Source organism: Gorilla gorilla, chromosome X (genome assembly GCF_029281585.2).
Source record: "Gorilla gorilla gorilla isolate KB3781 chromosome X, NHGRI_mGorGor1-v2.1_pri, whole genome shotgun sequence".
Taxonomy (NCBI): domain Eukaryota; kingdom Metazoa; phylum Chordata; class Mammalia; order Primates; family Hominidae; genus Gorilla; species Gorilla gorilla.
In genome coordinates, this window is record NC_073247.2 from 166,715,314 (window position 1) to 166,733,248 (window position 17,935).

General features: G+C 35.7%; 2 protein-coding genes across 6 annotated transcripts in view; one reads left to right on the forward strand and one right to left on the reverse strand.

The window, feature by feature from the left end:
- MTCP1 (mature T cell proliferation 1) overlaps positions 1-17,935 on the reverse strand; it is an 82,470-nt gene that overhangs the window by 24,583 nt on the left and 39,952 nt on the right. The gene's annotated exons all lie outside the window — the stretch shown is intronic.
- The window catches only part of BRCC3 (BRCA1/BRCA2-containing complex subunit 3), a 51,276-nt gene that overhangs the window by 18,101 nt on the left and 15,240 nt on the right, over positions 1-17,935 (forward strand). For 3 of the 5 annotated variants that reach the window (XM_019019300.3, XM_004065161.5, XM_019019299.4), the window contains exon 7: positions 280-335. In XM_019019300.3, the coding sequence (XP_018874845.1) occupies positions 280-335 (56 nt within the window). Of the gene's footprint in view, positions 1-279; positions 336-8,825; positions 8,901-17,935 lie in introns of all 5 variants that reach the window. The other 2 variants (XM_019019298.4, XM_004065160.5) reach the window with 1 other exon arrangement.

Genomic DNA, 17,935 nt, shown 5'->3' on the forward strand with positions numbered 1-17,935 from the left:
AAGTTTGTCGGCTTTCAGGATGGCAGTTTGAATGTTCAGGTTCTTAGGTTCCTGGTTCTTGTGTTTGTTAACAATTCCCTGCTGTTACATGAGCAGATGTGTGCTTGTGACCATCTTATGTTGACTGAGCATATGATCCTTTTTATAGAAATTAATTTATGGCATATTCCATCTTTGGTATCTCTTTTAACCTTCTGCTTCTAGAGGGACCTTTGGGGTCTTTCTCAATATTAATCTTTCTTTGTGTGATATTTCTTTCTTTCTTTTTTCTTTTGATAGACTGGCCGGGTACTCTACACTTGCTTCCAATCCATACAGGCCCAAAAGAGTTCAGAGTAAGTATGAGAGAGACTTATGTGTGTATTAGAGGGCTAATCTCCAATTCAGAGAATTTATTGTTTTGTTTCATTTTATTCCTTTCACTGGTAAGACACTAAGACACTGCATTTTTATTTATACTCATTTACAGCTCTACGATGAGTTAGAATCTCTTTAGCAGCTTGGATACTGGGGACCTAGGAAGCTAGGGTCATATGAGCAGTCTCTTCACTGTAATTACATCACCACAGTCCTGCCTGACATTTCCTTTTGTACACTTATCCTAACTGAGCTGCTATTTTTCCTTTCTCTGGTAAATCATAAATCAAAGACTGAACATGCAGAGTACTAGATTTGTATAGATTCTTGTCTTTGCTGTGTCATAAACTTGATTTAAATGTTTGCATAGATCCATTTCCTTATTGAAATCCAATTCAATCTAAATTAGCAAATCTTTTTTTTTTTTTTTTGAGACAGAGTCTCACTGTGTCACCCAGGCTGGAGTGCAGTGGTGTAATCTTGGCTCAATGTAACCTCCACCTCCTGGGTTCATGCATTTCTCCTGCCTCAGCCTCCTGAATAGCTGGGACTACAGGCATGTACCACCACGCGCAGCTAATTTTTGTATTTTTAATAGAGATGGGGTTTCACCATGTTGGCCAGGATGGTCTCAAACTCCTGACCTCAGGTGATCCGCCTGCCTCGGCCTCCTAAAACACTGGGATTACAGGTGTCAGCCACTGCACCCGGCCACTAGCAAATCTTAATTGAGTACCTACTATATGCCATGTTCATTCATTGTCTAATTGGGAGATAGAAGCAAATACTGTATTTCCTTTTTTCTTGTCATATTTATCAATTTATTATTATAGCATTGTTTGAAATGTCAAAGAATTGGGAAACAGATGCTCATCAGTACAGAACTGATTAAATAAATTATAATACATTCATATAATGGAATAAAATGCAGCCGTTAAAAAAAAAAAAGCAAGGAAGCTTGGTAGTAATACACAAATATCTCCAAGATATTTTGTTAAATGGAAATGCAGGGTAGAAGAACAGTAAGCTACGATTTGTGTAAAGATGTAGAAGGGAAATAGATAAATACCTAGTCAAGAAAAATTAATTTTTAAAATTTTCACCACACTAACGCATGCATATGCATGAAAATATTGAGTGGTTCAGAAGGGCTTATAATAAATAGTTTCACTCCTCAAATGGAACCACTTCTTTCTCCTTATTTTCCTTTTAGTTCTTCTGTTACTTTGATATCTCTAAATAATATACTTATGATGTTCTTTCTTGATTTACCAATTTTGGATATTTTTTATTCTTATTTATTATTGTGTTATATTGCTCTCACAAATGAGGATTTAGCTCACTTATACTACCCCATCTCCATTCTCCTCAATGTAGTTATGTTACTATTTTTCGTTCTGTTGGTTACTTTTCTAATCTTAAAGTTTGCTTATTTATTCTATTAACAATTGACAGTAGACAATATTTTTTGGCTCCCTGCTGTTACTTGTAGTTTTACCCTAAGCATTTATATTTTCACAGTTGTAAGCATCTATGTTCTGTGTTGTAACCATAATTGCATTTTCTGTGCTTTGTCTATGGTTGATTCTGAGAGTAGAAAATAAAGTGTTTATATTGTTATTATTATGTAAAGATTATTCTCTGTACAACCAAACAGTGTAGTGTACTATGATTCCACTTCCTTTCTTACATAGCTTTTTGTTTTTTACATGGGGTTTTGAGTGGCTTTTTCCCCTTATTTTTCTGCCTTTATCATCTCCCAGAGCTCTACATCCTCAGAAGTAATATTAAAATATTTGGAATCCTTGCTTTTCCTAGGATTGCTCCCTTGAAACCCAGTATCCTCTTACCCTGATCTGGTATCTTCTCTAGGCCTACTGCACAGCTGACATTCTGGGACTTTCCTTCATTATTCTCCTGGGTTGGATCCATTGTCACCTGGATTTTATGTTATCTTTCTTGGTTCACTGTGTCATTTTGCTGGAAAAGACTCTCTAGTAACTTCCTAAGAATGGTGTGTATTTGAGCTAAACTTTCTGAGTTCTGCTTGTCTGAAATGTTTTTATTCTTAATTAATAACCTTACTAGATAAAGAATTCAAAGTGGAAATTTTCCCCCTCATAACTTTGAAGGCATCGTTTCATTGTTTTTAAACATCCAATGTTACTGATGATAAGCCTTTGTAGGGCATTTTTTTCCCCTCTCTGACAGCTTTTAGGTATCTCTCTTTATTCTTGATGTGAAATTTTCTATGATTTTCTAACTATGATATAGTTAGAATGTGGATATTTTATTCAAACTGCTGTACACTTCAATCAGAAAGTGCTTGTCTTTCAGCTCTGGGCAATTCTCTGTTGTTTTTTGTTTGTTTGTTTTGTATTCCCAGATAAAACAATCCACAACCTACCTAGTTCCTGGAGAGAGGAAATCTTATTTGTAACTCCGTCCAATTCCATAATTTAAACAGTTTCTTCTAGTTTATATTGGTCTTTGGGGAATGACTTCTCATTCCTTCAATTACTTCCGTTACTCCCCATGTTCACTCTAAGATGGCATCAGAAGTATTGGGAAGATGACTTAAATAAATCTACACTGTAAGGAAAGGAGGCTTTCTAGTCTCATGCTGGTTATGGTAGTCAGTGTAGGAGTCCTTGTTCTCATGGTCAGTGTTCTCCTTAATTTATCCAATAGAATCCTGTCTCATGGACTTGAAGTCCTAGCAGAAGGAGATGCATCACTCACTTCAAGTCCATGAGACAGGATTCTATTGGATAAATTAAGGAGAACACTGGTGATGCTTCCTCTCTCACAGCTCTCTCCTTCCTTTCCCCCCTAAGTTAATAGGACAGAGATATCATATCCTTTTCTCTATTCTTTGATAATTCCTCCCTGTTTTTTTCCCTTTCTTTTTCTAGAACTCCTATCAGTCACAAGTTAAAGGTCCTAAATTGACCTAATGACTCTTTCTTTTTACTCATATTTTCTGTCTCTTTTATTTTGTTCTAGTTTTGGCTTTTTAAAATTTTATCTTCCAACTCTTTTATTTTGGCAATTTTATATTTTTAATTTTCAAGAGTCTTTTCTACATTTGCTGGTTACTCCCATTTCACAGTATCCTTTTTTATTTTATTGATATGATATTGAAAATGTTAGATTGCCTTCTGTTTTTTACAGTTACCTGTTTCCTCTGATAATTTTCTTTTTGTTTAATTTTTAAAATCTTCCTTGTCTATCCCTTTTTAAGAATAAAGCAACAAAAAGTGAAGTGGTAGCTCATTATTTGTGGCCTTGGCTTGTCAACATGAGGCTTCACTTTACGGTGAATAGGTTGGGAGCCAGCTCTTTTGTTCAGGTATCACTCTGTTCTAGACCTGAGATATCTTGCTCTGGGACACCAGTCTTAGCCATTGCTGTCATACTTCCTCCCAGACAGTTTATCATTATTATTGTTATCATTATTAACTATTAATTAGAAGAATTCTTGATGCTGCTGTTACTGCAAATGATAATGATTATTATTATTATTATTATTTTGATAAAAGAATGAAAGCTTGGTTATTAAACATTTGGTGTATACGCAGGCCAAATCATGAAGGAACACAAGAGAGTAGCTAGAGTCTCATTGCTGGTAGGAGGAACAAAAGGGGTCCAAGAAATCACATAAAGGGAGGAACATGATAAAGCAACTTCATAAAGTTGCTTATAAATTTCTGGGCTAATACTTGAGCAATGTATGCGTGGATCTGATCCTAATTAGCATAATTTAGAACAGAATTAACCAATAGACCACCGCATAGATCCTATACTGACCACTAGGTGGTGCACATGCAGGTATGATCCAAAGAACACTACAAAGGCTCTGAAAAATTAGAACCGCTGCCTACAGAAGGCTGCGGAAAATTGAACCTGAACCTAACTAGGTGGATTGTTACAAAAGTAACAACATTCTCCATAGAATATAAACAAGACCCAGTGTGTCAACATAATATTCCAAATACTGGGAATCCAATTCAGAATTACTTGGTATGTGAAGAGCTGAGAACATTTCAACTTGCATAGAAAAGGACATTAACAGATGCCAACACTGAGCTGACACCCATGTAGGAATTGTGTGATAAAGACTTTAAAGCAAATACAGATTGAGTATCCTTTATATGAAATACTTTCAGATTTTAGATTTTTTAAGATTTTAGAATATTTGCATTATACTTACTGGTTGAGCATCCCTAATCTGAAAATATGAATTCCACAGTGCTCCAATGGTCATTTTCTTTGAGTGTAATGTTGATTCTTATAGAATAAGAATATAAAGAATGAGAATATTTTTGTATAGCTGTACAGTGTGTTTTAAGCTAAGTGTTATCAGATTCAAAATATTAACAAGTTTATAAAGTAAAAGAGTTACAGTAAGCTAAGGTTAATTATTGAAGAAAGAAAAAAATTTGTTTTTATTTTTATTTATTTATTTTTTGGATGGAGTTTTGTTCTTGTCACCCAGACTGGAGTACAACGGCAGGATCTAGGCACACTGCAACCTCCACCTCCCGGGTTCAAGCGATTCTCCTGCCTCAGCCTCCTGAGTAGCTGGGATTACAGGCGTGCACCACCATGCCTGGCTAATTTTTGTATTTTTAGTAGAGATGGAATTTCACCATGTTGGCCACGCTGGTCTTGAACTCCTGACCTAAGGTGATTCATCCACCTCGGCCTCCCAAAGTGCTGGGATTATAGGCATGAGCCACCGTGCCCAGCCAAGAAAGAAACAATTTTTAATATAGTGTAGCCTAAGTGTTCAGTGTTATAAAGTTTCCAGTAGTGTACAGTAATATCTTAGGCCTTAACATTCCCTCACCACTCACTCAATTGCTCACCCAGAGCAACTTCCGGTCCTGCAAACTCCATTCATGGTAAGTGCCCTATACAGGTGTACTTTTTTTTGGTCTTTTATTCTGTATTTCTACTGTACCTTTTCTGTGTTTAGATACACAAATAGTTGTCATTGTGTTACAGCTGCCTATGGTATTCCATATGATAACATGCTGTACAGGTTTATAGCATGGGAGCAATAGGCTATACCATATAGCCTGGGCATGTAGTAGGCTGTACCATCTCGTTTGGTATAAGTACACTGTATATGATGTTTTAATGACAATGAAGTTGCCTAACGATGCATTTCTCAGGACGCATCTCCATCAATAAGTAATGCATGACTGTATATCCATTCGATCAAATATTATTCATAAAAAAGAAACAAAGTATAGAAGCATGCTACAATCTGAAAGAATTTGAAAACATAAGTGAAAGAAGCCACACAAAAAGTCACATATTGTATGATTTCACTTATAGGAAGTATCCAGAATAGCTAAATCCATAGAGACAGAAAGCAGATTGGTGTTATCCTGGGCTGGTGGGAAGGAAGAATGTCGAGTAACTGTTTAATAGGTACAGGATTTTATTTTGGAGTGATGAAAATGTTTTTGAACCAGATAGAGGTGGTGGTTGTACGATATTGTGAAGGTACTAAATGCCGCTGAATTGTTCACTTTAAAATGGTTAATTTTATGTTATGTGAATTTCACCTAAATTTTAAAAAATGTGTAAAAGGATTTTAATGGACATTTTTCCAAGGAAGATATACAAGTGGTCAATAAACACGTGAAAAATTGCCCCAAATCATTAGTCTTTAGGGAAATGCAAATAAAAACCACAATGAGACATTACTTCCCACACACTACTACCCAATGTCATCTACAGATCCAGTGCAATCCCTATCAAAATTCCAATAACATTTTTCACAGAAATAGAAATAAAATCATAAAATTCATATGAAACTACAAAAGTTCCTGAATAGCCAAAGCAATCTTGAGAAAGAAGAACAAAGCTGGAGAAATCACACTATGTGATTTCACAGTATATTATAAAGCTATAATAATCAATGCAATATGGTACTAGCATAAAAATAGACACATAGACTAATAGGACAATAGAGAGCCCAGAAATAAACCCATGCTTATGCAGTCAACTAACCGTCAACAAAGATGTCAGGAATATTCAATGGGAAAAGGATAGTCTCTTCAATAAATGATGTTGGGGAAACAAGATACCCACATGCGAAAGAATGAAAGTGGATCCTTATCACACGTATATACAAAAATCAACTTAAAATGAATTAAAGACTTAAACATAAGACCTGAAAGTGTAAAACTACTAGTGGAAAGCAGAGGAAACACTCCTTGACATTGGTCTTGGCAAAGATTTTATGAATACGACTCCAAAAGCACAGGCAACAAAGGAAAAAATAAACGGGTGGGACTATATCAAACTAAAACGTCTGCACAGCAAAAGAAACTGAACAAAATGAGAAGGCAACCTACAGAAGGGGAGAAAAATATTTGCAACCCATATATCTGATAAAGGGGCTGATATCCAAAATATATAAAGAACTCATATAGCTCAATAGCGAAAAACCCAAATAATATAATTTATAAATGGGCAAAGATCCTGAATAGACATTTTTCCAAAGAAGACATATAAATGGCCAATAAGTACATGTAAAGGTACTCAACATCACTAATCCGAGAAATGCAAATCAAAACCATAATGAGTTAGGATGGCTATTATCAAAAAGTCAAAGATGGAAAACAGTATAGAGATTCCTCAAAAAACAAAAAATAGAACTGTCATATGATTCAGCAATCCTATTTCCAGGAGTATATCCAATAAAATTGAAATCAGTATCTCAAAAAGGTGTTTTAAAAAACCAGAAAGTAACAAGTGTTGGCAAAGACATGGAGAAATTGGAACCCTTGTACACTGTTGGTAGAAATGTAAAATGGTACACCCACTGTGGAAAATGGTATGGTAGTTTCTCAAATCAAGAATATTATTACCATATGATTCAGCAGTTCCACTTTTTGGTATATACCCAAATGAATTGAAAGCAGGGTCTCTCCATCCTGGTTAACACGGTGAAACCCCATCTCTACCAAAACTACAAAAAATTAGCTGGGCGTGGTGGCAGACGCCTGTGGTCCCAGCTACTGGGGAGGCTGAGGCAGGAGAAAGGCGTGAACCCGGGAGGCGGAGCTTGCAGTGAGCCGAGATGGCGCCAGAGTGAGACTCCGTCTCAAAAACAAAAAAAAAGGAAGCAGGGTCTCTAAGAGATAGTTGTGCACCCATGTTCATAGCAGCATTATTTACAACTCAGTTTCTTAGCCTTTTTAAAAAATTCTGCATTTCTCTTCATTAATTTATTCTATTTTCTTTGCATTTTATTGTTGTATTGTTCTAAATTCTTGAGGTGAAAACCAGGTTTATTTTCTGTCTTCCTGGTTTTCTAATAAATACATTTGAGGTCATAAATTTTCCTCTTCACTTTGGGCCCACAGGTTTTGATGTATATATAGTAAGGCAGTTCCGATGTTTTTTGTTTGTTTACTTGTAAATAATTTGTACTTTCCATTTTTATTTTCTCTTCAACCCAAGGGTTATTTAGAAGTGCATTTAAAAATTTAAAATTTTGAAATTTCCAGTTGTTTAGATTTGAGGGAGGGACTAGTATGTTAATTTTTAACACTACATTATGGTAACTGATTGTGGCCTGTGTGGTATCAGCCTTACGGATTTTTAAAATATTTCCTCTGTTACCTAGAACAGGGGTCCACAAACTATAGCTTGTAGGCCAGGTTGGCCTGGGGCCTATATTTGTAAATCAAGTTTTATTGGAATATAGCCACATCCATTTATTTACATATTGTCTATGACCCCTTTCCAGCTATGATTGTAGAGCTGAGTGTTGTAATAGAGACCCTGTGGCCCACACAGCTTAAAATATGTCTTTACTTCAAGAGTTTGCTGATCCCTGACTTAAAACATAGTCAATTTTCACAGCTTTTTCATTTGGGTTGAAAGTATGTATATTTTCTCTTGGGTACAAGTTCCTTATATCCCCGTCAGAATAAGCTTAAGTTGTGTTATACCAATCCTTATATCCTTCATTGTGGTTTTGATTATTGATATCTGAGAGAGATGTGTATGTATAAACTTCCCATCCCAACTAAATTATTTGTCCACTTTCATATTTTAGTCAGAGTTAGCTTTATATCCTTTGAAGCTGTTTTTTGTTTGTTTGTTTGTTTTAGTGCAGAATATTTACAGGTCATAACTATTAAACTTCTCTGTGTTTTTCCTTCACACAATATGAAATCGTCCTCTTTGTCCTATTTATTTTTTATTTATGCCTTGAATTCTTTCTCTCTAAATAATATTATTGTTCCCATCAGGATTAGGTTCAGCAGCATATATTAGAAAAAAAAAATTTAAATAAGAAATAAAATTAGAAATGTTATTTTTTTTGTGGTAAAAGAAGTCTGGAGATGGATATCAGGTCTCAGGGCTCTGCAGTGTCATCAGGGACCCAGACTCCTCTATTTTGCTTCACCATCTTGGTGTGTGGTTTCCATCCTAAGGTCCCTTCATGGTCCACGAGACTTCTGGAGCTCCAGCCAGCACATCTCCATTGAGGGCCAGAAGGAAGAGGAAAGGTAGGAGGGCAAAAAGGGGCCTGTCCCCCAGCTCAACTGATTTCCAATAAGCAACCTTCCCAGAAGTCCCAGAAAACAATTCCACTTCCATCTCACTGGCAGAACTCAGTCAAGTGGCCATACCTAAGCTGCCAAGAAGACTGGGAAATCTAGTCTTTTACTTCAAGTAGCTCTGTCTTTGCTAAAAATGGACGTTCTGTTATCAAGGAGGAAAGTGAGAATGTGCATTTGGAATAGGCAGCCAGCAATCTCTGCCACTGCCCATTATGTATTATAGTTCTTGTTAGCATTTGTTTGCCTATTATAACTTTTTCCACTCTTATTTTTGACCTTCCTCAGTTATTTTGTTTTAGGTATGCCTCTTATAAAATATAGCAAGATCTTGAGTTTTTTGGTTTTAAGCAATCAGGACATTCGTCTCTTAATAGGTGAATGTCATACATTCATTTTATTACCATTGCTGACATATGTGGCAGTATTTCTGCCATTATGTTTTGCCTTCTGTTTGCTATGCTTTTAATTTTTTCCCCTTCCTGTCACTTGCACTCATTGAGTTTTCTGGTGTCTGATTTTTCTGTTTTAGGAATTGTCCTTACTAAATCAATTTTTAAGGTTATTACTCGATGTTTTTTAATATTCTGTTTTGAAATAATATTAGATTTACAGTAAAGTTGTAAGAATAGTATTAAGGATTCCTGTATACCCCTCACCCAGATTCCCCAAATGTTGGTATTTTGTCACATTTCTATTGTCATTTTTTTCTTTATTGTATGGATATTTTTCCTGTACCATTTGACAGTAAGTTGCACACATGATACCTCTTCAGTAGGCATTTCTGAAAGAACGACGACATTCTCTTACATAACCAGAATATCATTATCCGTATCAGGAAATTAAAGTCCTTACAGCATTATTATCTAATCCATAGATAGTATTCAAATGTCATCACCAAGTTTTCGAATTACATCCATATAACAGAAGAAAAAACCTTTAGTCTGGTCCTGGATGCAGTCCAAGTTCACACATTGCACGTAATTGTCTTGGCTGTTTAGTTTCCTTTGACTTGAAACAGTTCTTATGTCTTTTGTGACCTAAACATTTTTGAAGACTACTAAAGGGCAGTTATTTTGGAAAATGTCCTTCATTTTGGATTTGTTCATGTTTTATCATGATTAGATGTAGATTATGCACTTTTCGCAATAATGCCACTGAAGTTATGTTGGTTCTTTTGGTGATTTGTATCAGGAGGCACATGTCAATTTGTTCCATTACTGGTGATTTTAACTTTGACCATGTGCTTCAGGTAGTGCCTGATAGGTTTTTCCACTGTAAAGTTAATTATTCCCTTTGATATTAATAAACAGTTGGCCCTCCACATTCATGGATTCTGTTTCCATTGATTCAACCAACCCTGGATCAAAAATATTTGGAAAAAAACTGCATACAGGGTGAACATGTACAGACTTTTTTCTAGTCATTATTCCTTACACAATACAGTATAATAATTTTTTTTTTTTTGAGACAGGGTCTTGCCTTGTCACCCAGGCTGGAATGCAGTGGTGTGATCACGGCTCACAGCAGCCTTGACCTCCAAGGCTCAAGGGATCCTCCCTCGTCACCTCCCAAGTAGCTGGGACTACAGGCATGTGCCACCAGGCTTGGCTATTTTTTTTTTCGTATTTTTTATAGAGGTGGGGTTTCGCCATGTTGCCCAGGCTGGTCTCAACTCCCGGGCTCAAGCGATCTGCCCATCTCAGCCTCCCAAAGTACTGGGACTACAGGCATGCACCAGTGCACACAGCCTGTATGAGGTATTATAAATAATCTAGAGATGATAAGTCATCTAGAGGGAATTTAAAGTATACAGGAGGATGAGGTTATATGCAAATACTGCACCCTTTTATATCAGGGACTTGAACATCTATGGATTTCAGTGTCTGTGGGAGGTCCTGGAACCAATCCCCAACAGATACGAAGGGATGACTGTATCTTGTGGGGAGTTTTAGCATTCATCAATTAGTATTTCCTAAATTACTTATTACTAAGATGATTGTCACATGGCAATGTTCTAATTCCATCATTCCTTCAACATTTACTAGTTGGTATTCTTCTCTAAGAAAGAGTTTTCTCTTCTGCCAATTTGATTATTTGTTCATTTATTTATTTATATTAATGTGAACACCTGGATCCTTATTTTATTCAATGAGTTTTAATCCATTACCATCATTAGTTATTTTGAGGCACCCAGTGTTTCAGAATTGGCTAGTGGAAGCTTTTCCTGTGTTATTTTGACCTGATCCTATCTTTCTTTGATTTTCTAGCACAAGTAGATGTTCCAGGCTTGTCTCATTCTTTCCTCTACCCAGCCTGGATTCATTATTTCTCCAAGGAGCCTTGGTTCTTTGTAATTCTTTTCTTCCATCATGCCCTATCACTTCTCTAACCACAGAAAACCCTGATCTACTATTAGTACAGATTGGTCTTCATTTTCTAGATTTTTTTGTATATGGAATCATAGAGTATGTACTTTTTTGTCTGTCTCTTTTCATACATCATAATTATTCTGAGGTTCAGCCATGTCACAGCATGTATCAATAGTCTGTCCTTTTTATTACAGAATAATATTAAATTGTATAAATATTACCACAATATGTTTATCCATTCACCTGTTGATGGATATTTGAGTTATTTATAGTTTTTGTCTATTACAAATAAAGCTGCTTAGAACATTTGTATATAGGTCTTGGTGTGGATACATGCCTTTCCTTTCCTTGGGGAAATACCTAGGATCACACTGGCTGAACATACGGTAGTCTTCCAAAGTATGGACATGGTATATCTCTCCATTTATTTAGGTCTTTAATTATCTCAGTAATGGTTTGTGGTTTTCAATATACAGGTCTTCCATATCTTTTGTCATATTTATCCCTATACATTTCATGTATTTATATTATTGTAAATGTGATTGTATTAATTTCAATTTCCTATTCATTGCTACTATATAAAAGTACAATTCATTTTTGTATATTGAGTTTATATCCTACAACCTTGCTAAATTCAATTACTTTTAATAGCTTTTTTGAAGGGTCCATTGGATTATCTACAGGTGATTATGTCATCTGTGATTAAAGGTAGTTTCACTTATTTCTTTCCAATGTGGATGCCTTCTGTTTATTTATTTATTTTTTTGCCTTATTGCATTGTTAGAACCTCTAATAAGCTGTTGAATACAGCTGGTAAGAGCGGTCATGGTAACTTTGTTCCTAATCTTTGGAGAAATCATTTACTCTTTCACCATTAAGTATGATGTTACCTGAAGATTTTTCATAGATTCCTTTAATCAGTTTGAGGAAGTTTCTTCAATTCCTGGATTGATAAGAAAATGTTTTCAACAAAAACAGATGTTGTATTTTGTCAAATGGTTATCTCCTTTATAGACTAATTAGCTGTAGTCTTTTGTTATTTCAGTGGTTGCTTTAGGGTTTTTCACAGGGTCTGTCAACATTGGCACTATTGACATTTTGGGTCACATAGTTTTTGTGTGTGTGTGTGTGTGCATGCGTGTGTGTGTGGTGGGGGGGTGACATTTTGTGCATTGTCAAATGTTTAGCAGCATCCCTGACCTCCACCTACTAAATGCCAATAGCACTTCTTCAGTTGTCATAATCAGAAACATCTCCAGACACAGCCAAATGTTTTCTGCAGGGAAAAATTACCCCTGGTTGAAAACCACTAGTTTATAGTATACATCTTTTACGTATCACAGTCTGTCTTCGAGTGATATTTTACTAGTTCATACATAGTATAAGAATCTTGCAACATCATACTTTCATTTCTCGCCTCCTGGCCTTTGTGCCATTGTGGTCATACATTTTACTTGTATGTATAAGTTTTATTTAAACAGTTTATTATCTTTTCAAGAAATTTAAATAAGAAAAGTCTTTGTATTTAACCATATGGTTAATCATTTCTAGTGCTCTTAGTTTCTTTGTTTACATCTGGTATCATTTTCTCTCTTCTTGAAGAACATCCTTTAATGTGTCTTGTGGTGTAGCTCTGCTGGTGCTATATTCTTTTGACTTTGATATATCTGAAAAAAGTCTTTGCCTTCATTTTTTGAAAGATATTTTCAATGGGTAAAGAACTCTAGGTTGCCTTTTTTACATTCGGAACTATAAAGATATTTCTCCGCTGTTCAACAAGAAAGTGGCTGACATTTTTACCTTTGTCTACTCTACTTAATGTGTCCTTTTTTAAGGCTTCTTTTAAGATTTTGTTTTTATCACTGGCTTTAAACCATTTGAGTATAAGTGTATCATGGTGTAATTGTTTCCTGTGCTTGGGTTTCATTGAACTGCTTGGATCTATGGATTTATGTATTTTTTTTCATCAAATTTAGAAAAACTTCAGACATTATTTCCACTAGTTTTTTATGTCCCACTTTCTCCTCTCCTTTAGGTATTTCAACTAACCATATATTTGGCCACTTAATGTTACCTCACAGTTCACTGATGCTCTGTTCATTGTTTTTCAGTCTTTTTTTTTTTTCTATCTGTGATTTGTTCTGTATAGTTTCTATTGCTGTCTTCTAGTTTACTCATCTTTCTTTCTGCAATGTTAAATTTACCATTAATCCTGTCCACTGTATGTTTTAATTTTTATTTATTTATTTTTTTAGAGACAGGGTCACGCTCTGTCACCTAGGCTGGAGTGCAGTGGCATGATCTCAGCTCACTGCAGCCATCAACTTCTGGGCTCAAGTGGTCCTCCTGCCTCAGCCTCCCAAGTAGCTGGGACTACAGGCATGTGCCAATACTCTACTGTACTTTTTATCTCAGGCATTGTAATATTCATGTCTAAAAGTCTCATTTGGATCTTTTAAATTTTTTTCTTTTCTATACTTAACATGTTTAATCTTCTAGCTTCTTGAACATACAAAATAGTTATAATATTCATTTTAATGTTTTTGTCCTCCAATTTTGTCACTAAATCAGCATCATTCTGGGCCAATTCCAATTCATTTCCTCTCCTTATAGGTTGGACTCTTCTGCTGCCTTTCATGCCTGATAATTTTTGATTGGATGCAGACATTGTGAATTTTACCTTATTGGGTACTAGATATATTTGTATTCCTAAAAATATTCTTGAGTTTTGTTTCAAGATACTGTTAAAGTTATTAGGAAACATTCCTATCCCTTTGGATCTTGCTTTTAAGCTTTGTTAGGCAGAAACAAAGCAGTGTTTAATATAAGGTTCGTTTTTCCCCACTACTGAGGCAAGACGCTTTTTAATACTCTGATGCTTCCAATATTATGAGATTTTCCATTCGGACTGTTGAAAATAGATGCTATTCCTGCCCCTGTGCATACTTTGGAGTTCGCTCCCTTTAATCCCTTTAGGTTGTTGTTTCTCTGACTGGGTAGTTTGCTCACACACATGTCCAGACCAGTCATCAACTGAACACTTGAAGAGGACCCTCCAGGTGTTCTCTTCCTGTGCAGCTCTTTCCTCTACGGTACTTTACTTTGCAAACACAAGCTATCTTGGCCTTCCCAGAGTCTCAGCTCCATTTTCTCAACTCGGCATCTGCCAAGCCCTACCTGGGGGTTCTCCTTGTGCTTCAGCTGGGAAACGTTCTCCAGTTTACCTCTGAGTTCAACCTGATAACTCCAATTCTATTTCCATACTTTAAGGTTCATCCTAGCATTCTCCTTTTTCATATTTGCAACTTTTTCCTTCAAAAGAGAGATGCCTTGCTTCTGCTAGCCACAATATGTTTACTTGTTACTCAGCCCTAGAATATACAGAAAGTAGTTTCAGAATTGCTAATCTATATCACCGTGAAAGACAAACCTACTAACTAGAGATCAAAATTTGTTCACAGTTCTTTTTATTAAGCTTTATTGAGGTATAATTAACATGCAGAATTGCACATATTTAATGTACACGTTTTGATGAGTTTGGACATATGCCTAAGAGTGTATACTCAAAATAGTTAGCTGGGTTCAGTCTATTTTCCCCCTGACCACTTCAGTGTGGTTATATGATTTATTGGAAAGACAGGTTTTTCTTGTTTGCTTGTTTTCCATTTTAGGATTTTTTTTTAACCCATACTTTTTTCCCTTTTAGAGTATATGAAACATCAACATGGTTCAAAAAGTCAAAAGTCAGAACTATATAGAGTTAATTTTGTATAGACTAAGATATGAATCTAATTTTATCTCTTTCTAAATGGCAATCTACCTGTTACAAAACCATTGTTTAAAAAGTTTGTGTTAGGTGGGCGCGGTGGCTCATGCCTGTAATCCCAGCACTTTGGGAGGCCGAGGCGCATGGATCACTTGAGGTCAGGAGTTCGAGAACAGCCTGCCCAACATGGTGAAACCCCATCTCTACTAAAAATACAAAAATTAGCCAAGTGTGGTGGCACATGCCTGTAATCCCAGCTACTCGGGAGGCTGAGGCAGGAGAATTGCTTGAACCCGGGAGGCGGAGGTTGCAGTGAGCCGAGATTGTGCCACTGCCCTCCAGCCTGGGCGACAGAGTGAGGGAAAATAATAATTAAAAAAAAGCTTATCTTCATGTCAGCAATTTTACATGCCACCTTTTACCATATATGAAAGCTCCCTATTCACTTGGATCTATTTCTTTTTATTCTGTCTGTCCATTTAGTTACCATCACATAAATTATGGTGGCTTTATTGTATGTTTTATTATCCGTAGGGCTAGTCTCCATTGTAGCTTTTCTTTTCTCAGTGTTTCCCTGACTATTCTTTTTTTTTTGTTTGTTTGTTTTGAGACGGAGTCTCCCCCAGTCGTCCAGGCTGGAGTGCAGTGGTGCGATCTTGGCTCACAGCAGCCTCTGCCTCCCGGGATCAAGCTGTTCTCCTGTCTCAGACTCCTGAGTAGCAGGGATTACAGGCACGTGCCATCACACCTGGCTAATTTTTGTATTTTTAGTGGAGACAGGGTTTCACCATGTTGCCCAAGCTGGTCTCGAACTCCCAACCTCCCAAAGTGCTGGGATTACAGGTGTGAGCCCAGGCTTGAGTCACCACGCCCATCCAAGACCCTGACTATTCTTACATGTTTGGTTTTTCATGTGAACCTTACTATCAACTTGTCTAGCTCCAGATAAAAACTTTTTGATATTTCTATTGAGATTGTGTTAAATTTATAAATTAATCTGTGATGTTGCATCATCCTATCCAAGAGCACTGGCTGTCTTTCCATTTGCTGTAGTCTACTTTTGTGTCTTTTGGGAGTGTTGTTTTTCTCATATAGGTTTTGTATATGTCATACTGAAATTTATTCTTAAGCATTTAACTTCTTTTTTGCTTTGTTAATGTTTTTTTTCTATTACATCCTCTGTTTTTTGCTTGTATATTTGAAGGCTACTATTTCTGTATGTAAATTTTTATCTTCCTGAATTCTTTTGTTCTTTGAGTTAATTATACCTTTATTTCTCTAGAGCTTCCCAGATAAGTGTCACACTCCATCTGCAAATAGTTTTACTTATTTCCCAATTCCTAAACCTCTAATTGATTCCTTAAATATAACTGCATTCATTGCCTAATATCTTCTTTAGAACATTAAATAGTAGTGGAAATAGTAGATGATCTTGTTTTGTTTCTGATCCTTATGGAAATTCCTGTAGCATTTCTTCATTAAGAAAGATTCTGTATTCAGGAAAAATCATAAGTGCTATCAGAAATATTCTTTTTTTCTACTGTCTTTATCAGGTTTAGGTATATATATTACACTTGCTTCAGAAGAATTGTTTGGAGTTTTCTTTCACTGTCTAGGCTGTGACAGAAATGTATGTAGCAGTGAGACAATCAGTTCTTTGACAATTCCTCTATGAAATCAACTAGGCCTTTTTGTGTTTCTCTGGGAATTTATCTGTTTATGCTTTCTTTCTGTAATGGGGTCAATTTTGGTACAGTTTCCTAAGAAATTATTCATTTTTTATGGTTTGCAAATTTATTTACACAGAGATCTCTCTGCCAGATAGTCTGTCATATTTTAAATCTCTTGTATTTCAATAGTTATCTCCCCCTTGTCATTTCATATTTTGTATATTTGTGCTATTTCTTTTTTCCCTTGGTTATGTTAGCCAGTGGTGTGTCAATTTTGTTATTTTTCCTTGAAACACTGATTTTTATTTACTTATTTTTTTTCTATTCCCAACCTTACTACTTTTTCTTTTATGTTTATTATTTCCGTCCTTATGTTTCATTTTGGTCATTTTGTTGTGCTTATCTTAGCATTTGGAGTTTGGAATTTAATGAGTATATTTTTTGTCTTTCATTATTATTGATATAAATGCTTAAGGCTGTGAATTTTCCACTGATCTTTGCTTTAAATATATCCCATAGATGCTAAGTAGTATTTTTATTTATTTATTTTTAAAAGTTCTTTAATTTTAGCACTCACCCATTTTGCTTCCTTTCAATTTGGTATCATGGTGTAGCTATTCTGAAATGATCCTGCTCCCTAATGCCCTCAGAATAAAGCCCCAAACCTGCAGCCCTTCATGGTTTGCTTATTTCTCCAGCCATGTTCTCTCTCTGTCATATGCTCACTCTGCCTACAGTTTCCTTTTTCCTTATACCACCTGGCCAATGTCTAGTCATTTTTGAAGATGAAGATCAAATTTAGGAATCCTTCTCTGATAATTCTCAACCCCCGATACCATCCCAGTTAAGCATTCCTCCTGGAAACTTAATAAAATCATATACTTCCTTTTTGTAATACTTATAACATTATATTTTAATATTTTGTTTTTCCACTAACATTGTAAGATCCTTGAAAGAAGGTATGCTTTTTTATTACTGTTCCCATGGTGTTCAGTAAATATTTGTTTAGTGTCCCTTCAGCTGTAGATTTCAAAACTACTATTTTAATGCATACATTCTGACCTGTGAGCTCTAGCATACTCTAGAGCTTCTTTGTCATAAACTTAGTTTGGTTGGTTGGTCTTAGCTTTTCAATTGAAGTGTAACATACAGAAAAGTACACAAATTACAAGTGTC